The sequence below is a fragment of the Diuraphis noxia genome, unplaced genomic scaffold (genome assembly GCF_037042655.1).
Source record: "Diuraphis noxia isolate RWA-SAM2 unplaced genomic scaffold, SU_Dnox_SAM2 contig0003, whole genome shotgun sequence".
In the NCBI taxonomy this organism is placed as follows: Eukaryota; Metazoa; Arthropoda; class Insecta; order Hemiptera; family Aphididae; genus Diuraphis; species Diuraphis noxia.
Genome location: NW_028301713.1, coordinates 4,092,345 through 4,104,553, shown reverse-complemented (window position 1 = coordinate 4,104,553; position 12,209 = coordinate 4,092,345). Strand labels below are relative to the sequence as shown.

The 12,209-nt window shown below is 30.2% G+C and overlaps 1 protein-coding gene and 1 long non-coding RNA gene across 2 annotated transcripts in view; one reads left to right on the top strand and one right to left on the bottom strand.

Annotated features, from left to right (window-relative positions):
- LOC149056552 (uncharacterized) overlaps positions 1 to 10,132 on the bottom strand; it is a 49,454-nt gene extending 39,322 nt beyond the window's left edge. Inside the window, exons 1-3 of the long non-coding RNA XR_016191119.1 lie at positions 10,023 to 10,132; positions 6,504 to 6,659; positions 2,789 to 3,020 (exon numbers count right to left, since the gene is read on the bottom strand). This is a non-coding gene — a long non-coding RNA (uncharacterized LOC149056552). The remainder of the gene's footprint in view (positions 1 to 2,788; positions 3,021 to 6,503; positions 6,660 to 10,022) is intronic.
- LOC107163173 (uncharacterized) lies at positions 3,167 to 11,353 on the top strand. The gene is made up of 2 exons (XM_015510448.2): positions 3,167 to 3,362; positions 10,114 to 11,353. The coding sequence occupies exons 1-2, from the start codon at positions 3,312 to 3,314 to the stop codon at positions 10,804 to 10,806; spliced, it is 744 nt and encodes a 247-aa protein (XP_015365934.1). The 5' UTR covers positions 3,167 to 3,311; the 3' UTR covers positions 10,807 to 11,353.
- The last annotated feature ends 856 nt before the right edge of the window (positions 11,354 to 12,209 follow it).

Here is a 12,209-nt window from a genome sequence, read left to right as displayed (position 1 = left end):
TGAATTTTAAATTTTTACGAAATAGCGTAACGATAAAGATTTATCCTGAAACAATTTTAAATATTTGTTATTATTCAAAAAGTATAAGTCGTATATACTCGAAAATTTTAACAGTTATTTAGATCGGCATTTTCTTTACATGATTTAATTTTAAAAATATTTTGACTTTTTTTGAGATATTTATAGATGACTGAAATTTTCAATTTTTTTTTTGAAGTGTCGATAAAAATTTTTTGGCCCAATAAAAATACTTGAAAATTTAATACAAAGTTCCCCATAAGTTATTCTTATAGTGATTAAAAAATTATAAGAATACATAGGCACAAATTTATTTTATTAGCATTTGAAGTTCAAATATTGACATAATACATAAAAATTACGGCAATGTTCAAATTATCTTAGATAGAAATTCATAAAAGTTTTTCTTTTTAATTCTAAGATTTGAAAATTTAATACAAGGCCCCTATCATATTTTTACAATAGCAGTTGAAAAATAAAAGAAATATATATATGAATAACTTTTTTTTTAAAAGCATTCAAAGTCTGAATTTTGACAAAATACATAGAAATCACGATAATTCGCAAATAATTTTATCCTAGAAATTCATAAAAAATTTTCCTTTTATACCTAAGATTTGAAAATTTAATACAAGGCTCCTAAAATAGTTTTACAATAGCTTTTGAAAAATAAAAGAAATATATAGTCACACATTTTTTTTATAAGCATTTACAGTTCAAATTTTGACTAAATACATAAAAATTACGGCAATGTTCAAATTATCTTAGATCAAAATTCATAAAAGTTTTTCTTTTTAATTCTAAGATTTGAAAATTTAATACAAGGCTCCTATCATATTTTTACAATAGCAGTTGAAAAATAAAAGAAATATATATGAATAATTTTTTTTTAAAAGCATTCAAAGTCTGAATTTTGACAAAATACATAGAAATCACGATAATTCGCAAATAATTTTATCCTAGAAATTCATAAAAAATTTTCCTTTTATACCTAAGATTTGAAAATTTAATACAAGGCTCCTAAAATAGTTTTACAATAGCTTTTGAAAAATAAAAGAAATATATAGTCACACATTTTTTTTATAAGCATTTAAAGTTCAAAATTTGACTAAATACATAAAAATTACGGCAATGTTCAAATTATCTTAGATCAAAATTCATAAAAGTTTTTCTTTTTAATTCTAAGATTTGAGAATTTATTACGAGGCTCAAAATCTAGTTTTGCAATAGCAGTTGAAAAATAAAAGAAATATATAGCCACATTTTTTTTTTTACATGCATTCAAATTTTAATTTTGACAATATACGTAAAAATCACGAAAATTCGTAAATTATTTTATTCTAGAAATTCATAAAAAATTTTCCTTTTATACCTAAGATTTGAAAATTTAATACAAGGCTCCTAAAATATTTTTACAATAGCAGTTGAGAAATACAAGAAATGTATAGTCACATTTTTTTTTTACTAGCATTTAAATTTAAATTTTGACAACATACGTAAAAATCACAAAAATTCGCAAATTATTATAAGTTAGAAATTCATAAAACATTTTCTTTTTAAATCTAAGATTTGAAAATTTAATACAAGATTACTTACAAATTTGTCAATCTTTATCACAAAAAAAAATGTCCACTGGAAATTCAAATTAATTTTTTATTAGCCTTAGCCTTTGAATTTCAAATATTGACAAAAATTTGTCAAAACCATGAATATTTGCAAATTATTTTGTTGTTCAAAATTCATAATATTGTTTGTATTTATGTCTAAGGTTATAAAATTAACCACCAAGTTTTGCTTCAAATAGCTATAGAGAAAATTTGAAACGTCATTATAGGAAAAATGTTTTGAGCGTTTGAGTTTTAAATTTTTATGAAATCGCGTAATGATAACGATTTATCTTTAAACCAGGTATTCGTATATATAAGGTATTATGAATTATGATAACTACATGATAACTACACTAATTGATTAACTATGCCTTATGCAAAATGCGTCTTAATTGAAAAATAAAATATTTGTTTCAAAATAGACTATATGACAATATTTAAATATAATATATCCTAGACTAACAAATCATCTCCGTTCAGAATCGTTTTTCTTATACAATGATACCTATCATTGCATTCAAATTTAATCCCATCCATTACAGTAACCTACAGTACAGCAGAGCGACATCCACGAATTACCAGCTTATTTTTTAATGTATACAATCAAACAAAGTATTAAACGTAAACTGTTCAATATTCATATTCTGAGCGTAGGGAAAGAATGTGTCGTATTCACAATGATTGTGTTTTCGATATTATTGACTTTAGCATCGCTTCTAAAATTGATCAAAATCGCGAAAATTTAGATATTTGTTTTTAGTTAGAAATTCATAAAAAAAGTTCTTTTCTAAACAACAATATTGAATTGATGATTCGCCACAAGTTTTTATGTCATATATTTGTTTGAATTTAAAATTTTCACGTTTTTGAATATTCAACAGTAATAATTAACAAATTACCATTAATTATTTCTCGATGTTTTATTGAAATTCAAAAATTAACGAGTTGGTCATTATCATTGTTTGGTTAGGTCATAGTCCCACTATGATGAAAAGGCGCGGGGCCACTAAAATGTTCAGGCTCTGGGCCTAAACGTCCTAACGTTTCAGGCACACGGTTGCACATGCATTTATTTTAGAATATTATAATATCTTTGTAGCATATTAGGTATACCTTCGAATAAAATATGCGTGTGCGCGAAACATGTGTAGTAGTGGCAGTACCTGTGTTCCTTTGTCTCGGTACGGGCGGCGGTCCTGTGACTGTAACAAATCGAATTTAGTCGGTTTTTGAGGATCACTCGCAATGAATGGTGAGAGGATGATGAAGAGGAAACCGCGAGAAGAAGTTCTCTCGGCTTTTTTTCAACGCCATCTTCGCGTATATCTTCTCGCTTTGTACGTACACCACATACGTGTTGAACCCTCCACCGTGTCGCTTATAAGCCATAAAAAACTGAAATGAAGAAAAACACATAATACTATGTAGATATGCCGTTCGCGTGTAAACATTAACGATTAATAATATTCGACATGTATGAAGGTCAAATGAGGTTGTAAGTAGTATGTGTGCCCGAGTTTATATAAAATCCCATGGTACTTAAGAAATTTAAATACATCGATTTGTGAAGTCAACCGTCGTCGTCGTATTCTTCGTATTCGTTTTGTAACAGCGCGTTTTGATAATTAATTATTGCAAGTAAAATTATTATCGATAGTCATTCCAAAGCGCTGCCGAACGAACGAGATGCTCGACAGTGGAATACAAAATATTATGAACTGTTCATTCCTAACCGCGGTAAGTCATCGACGGAATAATATTATACGGATAACGCGTTTGCTTCTAGGTAGGTATTTTAATATTATATATATATGTTCATACATTTTTAAGATAATTGCTGATGAATAAACTTTACATTAATAATATATAATATTGATTTGCTATCGCCATCAGCGACTAGACTGGGCACTGGCCAACCATCACATACTGTTGGGGTGAAATTCAAAAATCGAATAACACTTATTGTGAGGATCAGTGCGGAATATTTTTTAAAAATAATAACTAACTAATAATACAGCTACAAAATATTAGAATTTATTGAATTGAGGTACTATCGGTACAGCGGTATGCTATGAGCATATCGGTCGTTACCAGAGTGCCTCACGCCGCTAAATACACGTCAAATAAGTAAATAGTCTGAGCGTCCTGACTAACTTAGTGATAACTTTTTATTTTTGACTGCTATTGATGCCATTAACCGTCCAAATATTTAATACACACGTTATGCCTAGCTACATGGCTGGTATATATATATGTGTGTGTGTGTGTCACGGTCACGTATTTGTTACCTTACGACCACGAAATTCGCGTTAATTCCGAAGACAAACAATACGAAAAGTGTGCTGTCATGGGTGAAAAATATCGAGGCTCATCCTCGCGCGAGATCCACGTCCCGCTTCTCGACCGTGCGTAAATATATAATAATAGTAATAACTACGACAACGACAAAAAACGTGGTATTATAGTGAGTGGGTAAACCGGGTGACCAATAACAATAATAATAAAAAAAAATAATAATAATATAAATACGTCAACGGGGCAAAAACGCAAACTTTTCATTCGCGTTTCATCGTTATTGCGATTTTTTCCAACCCCTCTTTGCGGCTGTATATATGGGTATTTCGAGACTTCAAGCTCCGTTGCGCTTTCGGGTCGAATTATTATTCGCCAAACCAGATGACGTAAATGACATAGATGTATATGCGTGTAATAATAGTAATAACAACAATAACAGTAATAATATCTTAACATCACGACGACGGGCGCAATTCGTGAGTTATGTACGCGATGGTAGATTGCCGAGAGGTTAGGTCTACGGTACACGTTTGAGAAATTGCCACTGGACAACGGATGACCGCGCGCTTTACCGTTTCACTGCACTTGCACCGGTTCATCACATAATATTATGCACGTCTACTAAATGTGTTGAACGCTTGTGGAAAAATATGCGCAACGATTTGTACGAATCCATTGGAAAAATAGCACAAAATTAATACTAAAACATTGAAGAGGTATTTTAATTGATTAGCTAATTATAATATATAGTTTAGCTGGAGTTCATAATAAAGTTTAATCGTTTTTATAATAATTATTCGTCGAGAGTTAACTCTGAAGTCACAACCAATGAATACTGTTGCCGCTGAATTTTGAGACAGAGCAATTCAGTCAATTTTTATACTATATTAATTAAAAGTAAAATTCTATGCAATTCTATAATATTAATAATAGGTTTTGTAAATTTATAACGTTTTACTCTGAAAACTTATCGATTATCAGTGACAATACTAACTTCTGTTTTTTTTTTTTTTTTTTATAACCACTCTTTTCACTTTATTTATTCAGCAAATATATTTTTTTGAGAATTTTTATGTATCTATAAATTAAAATTAAAATTTCAGAGAATAGTTTTTTAGTTATACAACTTAGTATGTTAAAGTATGGCTTATCCTTGGCTTAGGTAATTATTATATTTTTAAAATGTCTATTTATCTATCAGTATCTATAAGTATTTTAGTAAAAAAGGAGCGGTCCTATTTGAGAAATAAAAATTTATATTGCCATAAGAGACTTCTTAAGTAATACAAAAAACATCAGAATATTGAAAATTAGGTTTAAGGTAGGCATATTTGAAAATTCTAAAAATCAAAATTTGAATAAATGTTCCATTAAAGGGGAAAATGAGGATGAGGATACTTAGAAAATCATCATGATAGATTTAAACCCGATATGCTCCAAGTTCTTAATGACAAATTACTATTTATAAACAGGTACGATACTTTATAGTTATAATATGTATACAACAAAAATAACTATAGGAAAGAAAAAAACAAGCTTTCCAAATTGTCTTGAACCAGAATTTCGCCAAAAGCTGATAACTAAACTATGATTATATTATGATATAAAGTACATACTGTAAAGGTTAGGTTACCTAACTATTTTTAAAAATAAACTTCCGCGATAGAATCATAATAATGATGACAGACGTGCTATCGCCCACGATCTCGTTGCCGTCAAATACTGCATATAGGAAAATCGAAAAAACTGTGTTCTAAACCGTAAAAAATACTTATTATCTTTCTGTTTTTTTTTATATATATTTATAATAATTTCCTTGAACCTCCATAACTACGCGCGTAGTTCGAGAGTGGCAGAAGACGTATGCGCGATTTGTCGTAAAAGTCTCTAAGCGTAAAAAATATTATATTAAACAATTTACGACTTATACGTGAATATAAAATATAAATAATATTACTACGAATATACGTCATTTTATTGTTCAGAAAAAAAAAATGAACGGAGCTTGCGTTATTATTATTATTTTATTTGTAAACATTTTTTTATACAAAATATATTTAAGCAATTTCACACATCATCGGTCTCTAGATTTGTCTCACGTTTGAGCAACCTTTTCCTCCGTGTGCGCGTTATATCGGTTCATTATAATCTCTCTAAACGATTCAGAGTTTTTATCGAATATTTTTGAGAAAAAAAAAACAAAAAACTGCCGTGAAATTATTCTTTATAATTTTCACACAATACGATTTATCGTCAACGCGTACAATAATAATATTATATCTTTGAAAATATTTATGCAAACACATCCGACGTAATGCGTGTACGGTTTTGGTCGGTTGAACGTCTTCTGCAGCAGAAAACCCAAAACGTGAATCGATCGTGATTCTTTGCGAACGTTCAAAAACTGCGTACCGAAACGGCGCCATACACGAAACGTAAATATTATTGATACCTAATAATAACAATCAATGAAAAAAAGTAACAGCCATCAATTAATATACATTTTGACGGCTAAAAACTGTATGATAAAGCGGCTATCTACCAACGTTCTTAGAGAGTGAAGAAAAATAAAATGTTGTATACCTGTTCGGAACACTGTCATTGGATTGAACTTAACCACGCCAAACATCTGCAAAGCTATGTATACTTTTTATTCTTTTCAAGTAAATCAGCAAAACTTTATTTCAACTTCTTCGAGCTCGTATATCCGTATAGGTTTGGTAAGTTTATAATATAACGCTGCAACCATAATACATAATATAATATTATTGTTTGATGATTTGAATTTTTTATTTTATAATAACAATAAAATTACAACTAAAAGTTTAGCTTGTTAACAGTCATACGTGACTCATGCAAAATTATTTTAGACCGGACAAAATTTTTACATGTGATGTCAAAGCGGATATAGAAATAATCGTTCAGTCTTCATAATACCTAACCTGGAATATTTAGGACTATAATATATATATATTTATATATTACTATAGTAATAATGATAATTTTAACGGATTTTTTTTCGACTTTATGTATCAATTTCAACAATAGTTTGTCGTAAAAAAAAAACTAAAGTCATGTATCTATATATAATATATATATATTATATAGAGTTTATTAAAAGAAAACATTATCTACTGAAACTAAATTGTTTTGTTTCTCTTGCATACACAGTGCAACCTATGACGTTTGATTTAATTAACTGATAAAACAAAAAAACTATCTCGATAGATAGTTATTATTCATCTAATTCATATCTAATATGTTGAATAATGATAATTGGTATACAAACATAGATATTATACCATTGTGGGTTTATAGAGTAAACGATAATGTAATATAATTCTACATTTACAACAATAATTACGAGCTGGTACCTCCCGAAAACCGTGTAATATTCTAGAAAATGCATAATATTGTAATAATGTTTAGATGTGATTTTCGGGAGTGTTAAATTTACATCTGCAAACGCACACATGTTGCGAACAAATAATAATAATAATAATTTTTATTATTATTATTATTATTATTACCTATTATTTATTTGAGCCTTATTGTTATAAATTGGTTTGGATGACTCACTGTCGTTTTTAAACGATAAAATACGTTACGAACGAACACTTTGCAATACTTTTATTATTATCTTTAAATCCTAACAATGTTTTTACTGTCACAAAACAGAGTTAATTATCATATTAGAAAATAACGTGCACTTTCACGTTGACAATAATAATTTATATTCCAACTCGCAATAATCAGCTTAGGAAAAATTAACGAAATCAAAATGGATTTGCATATAAATTTCAATCGAACCAAATTATAAAAGATACCAATTATAATAGGTACATTGGAATAGGCAGACCAAAGGTGCAATCATTTCATGAATTGTTTACGTCGTATGTCCTGTCGTTCGTGATCGTGATAACTTTACTTTCAAATATTAACCAATATGGTTTAAAAATTGAGGTGTAGTCAATTTTGATAATCTCGGTTGAAAACTGATTATTACACGATACTAAAAGAGTAACACGTCCAAGTAAACCCCAATTTGATCGACATGACACACAACGTGACTGAATGTTAAATAGACACGACAATGGTAATGGTTCGTCGACTCAGAGTTCTAAGATCATATCGATCGATATACGCGAGTAAACGACATAATATGATAATTTTGATGAATGCCGGAAAAAAAGTCCCCGTTAATAACTATGAAAAACATGATTGTACGTAATTATAGGTTTAGTCATTTGGTTGGGCATAAAAATCCATCGATTTGGAAATTATTTAAAAATATGAAAAACGAAGTGGGGGCTGATAACGCCAAATTAAAATTGAGTGAAATAGGGCAATTAACTTATAAGCGACCACATAAAGGGCATATAATGCAAACTCGACTAAAAAATTTATGCGAACAATTTACTAGGGGAGAATTGAGCGTTGATATCTTCTTGACAAATATAGGGCATAATATAAGAATGAAATCTGATTGAATTTGTAAAAGTGTATTTTTTTTTTTGACTTGTAAAAAAAAATATAATATAATTATAATACATATACCTGTAGGCTGTAACACATAATTTTGTAAAATTTTTGTAAATTTTGTAACTTTTGTAACTTTTTTAACATATAATTATTAAATGTTTTGATAAATGTAATAATTACGTACAATCGTGTTTTTTCGTATGATTTTATTAACGGGGACTTTTTTTCCGGGTACTTTTTTTCCATTTACCAATAAGTATCACTCAGAGATCGAAAAAAGGTCCATCTGTGACATAAAAAATCACGAGGCCTATCTATGACATTGTAACTACGGTATACAGCGTGTTCCGTGAGGATATACCCATTAGCCGTAGATGGGGGCTCGCTATCCAGATGACACCAGTTTTTGCCTTTTTATAAATACTAAACAAATTATTAAAAATCATGTGATTAATGAAAAAAAAATGTTGAAAGGTCAAAATAAATTCTATAAAATAGGTATTTTTGTTTTTGAAAAAAATAAAATTCATGTAGCCCTTGTCTAAGTGAGTCTAAAAAAAAAAACAGATTTATGATATCTGAGGTGATCTATTTAACGTGAAACATTTATTATTTCAAAATGTTTTAACTTTTGAAAATGTTGACTTTTAATGAAATCTACAAATAATTAATATTCCTAAAATGTTCACATTTTTTATCATATAATAAATATGAATCAACTTAGGATTTTTAAATGGCAACACTTATATTTAATACCAAAAAATTATAAAACTATTTATTTTTTTAAGATCGTCTGCGTTTGAATTTTTTATTTCGATTCCATAGATTTGAGATTTATAGCCAATTCAAAATACAATATAGGAGAATCTTTTTGTGTTTATTTACTTTGTTTACGCTTGTCCTAATTCATTTTTGGTCAATCATATAACAAATCAATAATCTTTGAATCAGAGTAATCAGGATGGCTTATAAACACTATTATTACATTACACACATACCTATACATATTATATAATAAAGACACGGGTAGGATATTATAACCTCTTATCGTTTTATCTTATCATTAATTATTAGTATGAAAATAAATATTTATTTTACATCCCTACTATGATTATCTATTAACTTGGATAAAATATGTTAACTCCTGGTCTTTATAAACGAAAAATACAATAGCAACACCAACAAAAAATACCTAACTATGAGAGGCTATATCTTAGTAATGGATTCTTCAAAAATTAAAATTCTAATATACATTTCATAAATGCTATTCATAGGTTGCCGTCAAAAGTTGATAGTGGTTTTACTTACCAAAAATAAGGCTTGAAATAACATGGGGATGAAAAATGTCTAAATATTATAAAATGTTGATATTAATAAATAAAAACTTGAAAAATGTTAATACTTTTTAAAATAATGAGTGTCTTACGTTGAATGGATCACCCAGTGTTTATTATCTTAGGAGATGTTGCAATGGGTAAATCTTCGTGGGACACCCTGTATATCTTGATTTTTAAAATCGGCCCCGAATATTATTATATTATGTATAGTATGCACGTGGAGATTTATAGAATGAAGACCCCCACGATTTAAAAAATATGATATTAATAAATTAAAATATACCTGTATCCGATTAAAATTCCGTTATATAACTCTATTGAGGTTTTTCGAGAATAATTTTCCACGGTGAAAAAACCTTTTTTCGTATTTGCAGGTCTGCCTTTGGCTGTGCAGCGGATTGTGCTGTGGCGCTCCCGCGGCGGGCCTGCTTCCACCTCACCGGCGGCCGGCCATAGTCGACCCGCACCCGATGTCGCGGGTGGCCACGTTGCAGCCCGTAAGAAGTCGTGGATTTGCTTCACAGCAGCAGCAGCAAAGGAAGTTGGCGGCAGCGGGGACCACGGTGTCAGTGGCTCCGGAGGACAGTGGACAGCCAGTGGATCAGGACGCTGCGGACACGGTCGGCTTTAACATCGGGCTGGGCTTCGGGCTGGACACGCCGCTCATCGATTCACTGCTTGAACGGTTGATTAGGCGTAAACAGCTCCTGATGGCAGCGGCCGCGGCCACGTACCCAGGAGCAGGAAATTGGGGTGTGGCTGGCGGTGGCAGCGGAGGTTACTTTCCAGGACCAGCGGTCGTATTCCCGTACAGTGGAGCAGGTGGAGGCGTGGGTGGTAGCGGAGGCGGAATTCTTCCATGGAACAGGCCCACCGCATATCCGCTCCCGTTCGTGCCATCCCTGAACCCATTCGGTGGTGGTGGTAATGGAGTTGGCGGTGGAGGTTGGGGTGGTTTCGGCAGTAATGGAATCGGCGGCGGTGGTTGGGGTGGTGGTTGGGGTAGTTTCAACCCGCTGTTCGATTTTGACGATTTCGGATGGAAGAACAATAACGCACAACAATAAGTCCTCTCAAATATTACATAAAAATAATCATTGTAATAATAAATTATTTATACATTATATAAAAACAAATCTGAGTAACATTAAGAAAATACAATCTAATATAAATAAACATGTATACTCGTAAGAAAAAGGATTTTTGGTCAGAAAAATTAATTTTATACTCAACTCGATAAACCTAGCAAGTAACTCGATAGATTATCAAAATTTTTTTTAATATAAATTGACAGAGTAACTATTAGGTTTAGCTGTTTTTAAATATATATACCAAATCACAATGTAGGTACGCGTTATTATAATTAACTAACAATATATCATTAATATATATATTTTTCAATTTGTTAAATCTTAGCTTAATTTATATAAACTTAAGGCTGTGTCATTACTAAGTTACTTTTCAAAAATTAATTTGGAGGTATCTCCAACGAAATCAGATATACCCGTTGATATTAATCGATATTCAAATATAATTTAATATATAACTCATTGTATTTATGAGAGTATGGAATGTGTTACTAGACAATAAACTCATAACCTATGTATGAATATACTTTATTTTTGTATTATTTAATACCTTTATCAGCTAATGGAAAAATTACATCGCGAAACATGACGGACCGTGTACGATTGTCGGAAAATTGGTACGGTTGTTTTGAACGTGGAATATTGGTACGGTCGTTAAAAACCAGGGTTTCTTAAACTATGAAATACAATCATAAAGCATCTGCACATTAGATAAGTACTGCATGAAATTGTAGGGAAGTATTAATCTAATCTACAACTATCAAGTATGATTAATGCTTTAGCGTTTTAACTCTCAATGAAGTATCTAGTGGAATGGCTTATTTGTATACAGTAATTCCTATAGAACTATTGTTAGTGGCTAAATACTTTGATGACATCTATGTCAGTGGGGTAGACTACCAAAAAGTCCGAGGTAAAAAAGTCCTAGGAAAAAAGTTCCTAGTAAAAAAGTCCGTGTTTAAAAAGTCCGATATAGGTACGTCATATAATTAGGTAAAAGGAAAAATTAATACTTAATTTAATTAAGAAATAATTTTAATATATAATTATAATTTATTTGTATGATTAATGATTTTGATTGTTGTATACTTATTTATAGGTATATTATTATTATTATCATTGATTTTTTTTGATAATACATATAATATAATACCGGACTTTTTATGCCTCGGACTTTTTTTCCGCGATTCGTCAGTGGTACTAGCGATACCCCAATGTTTTCTCCAATTTTGTGGAATGTATTCGATGTCACATTGAATGGTGGTGATAGAACAAATAACTATTGTGAAGGGTGGAATAATTATTTTAATAAGATCGTAGGAACAAGCAACCCATCATTTTGTGAGTTCTGCAATGTATTCAACAAGATGAATCTTCGATGC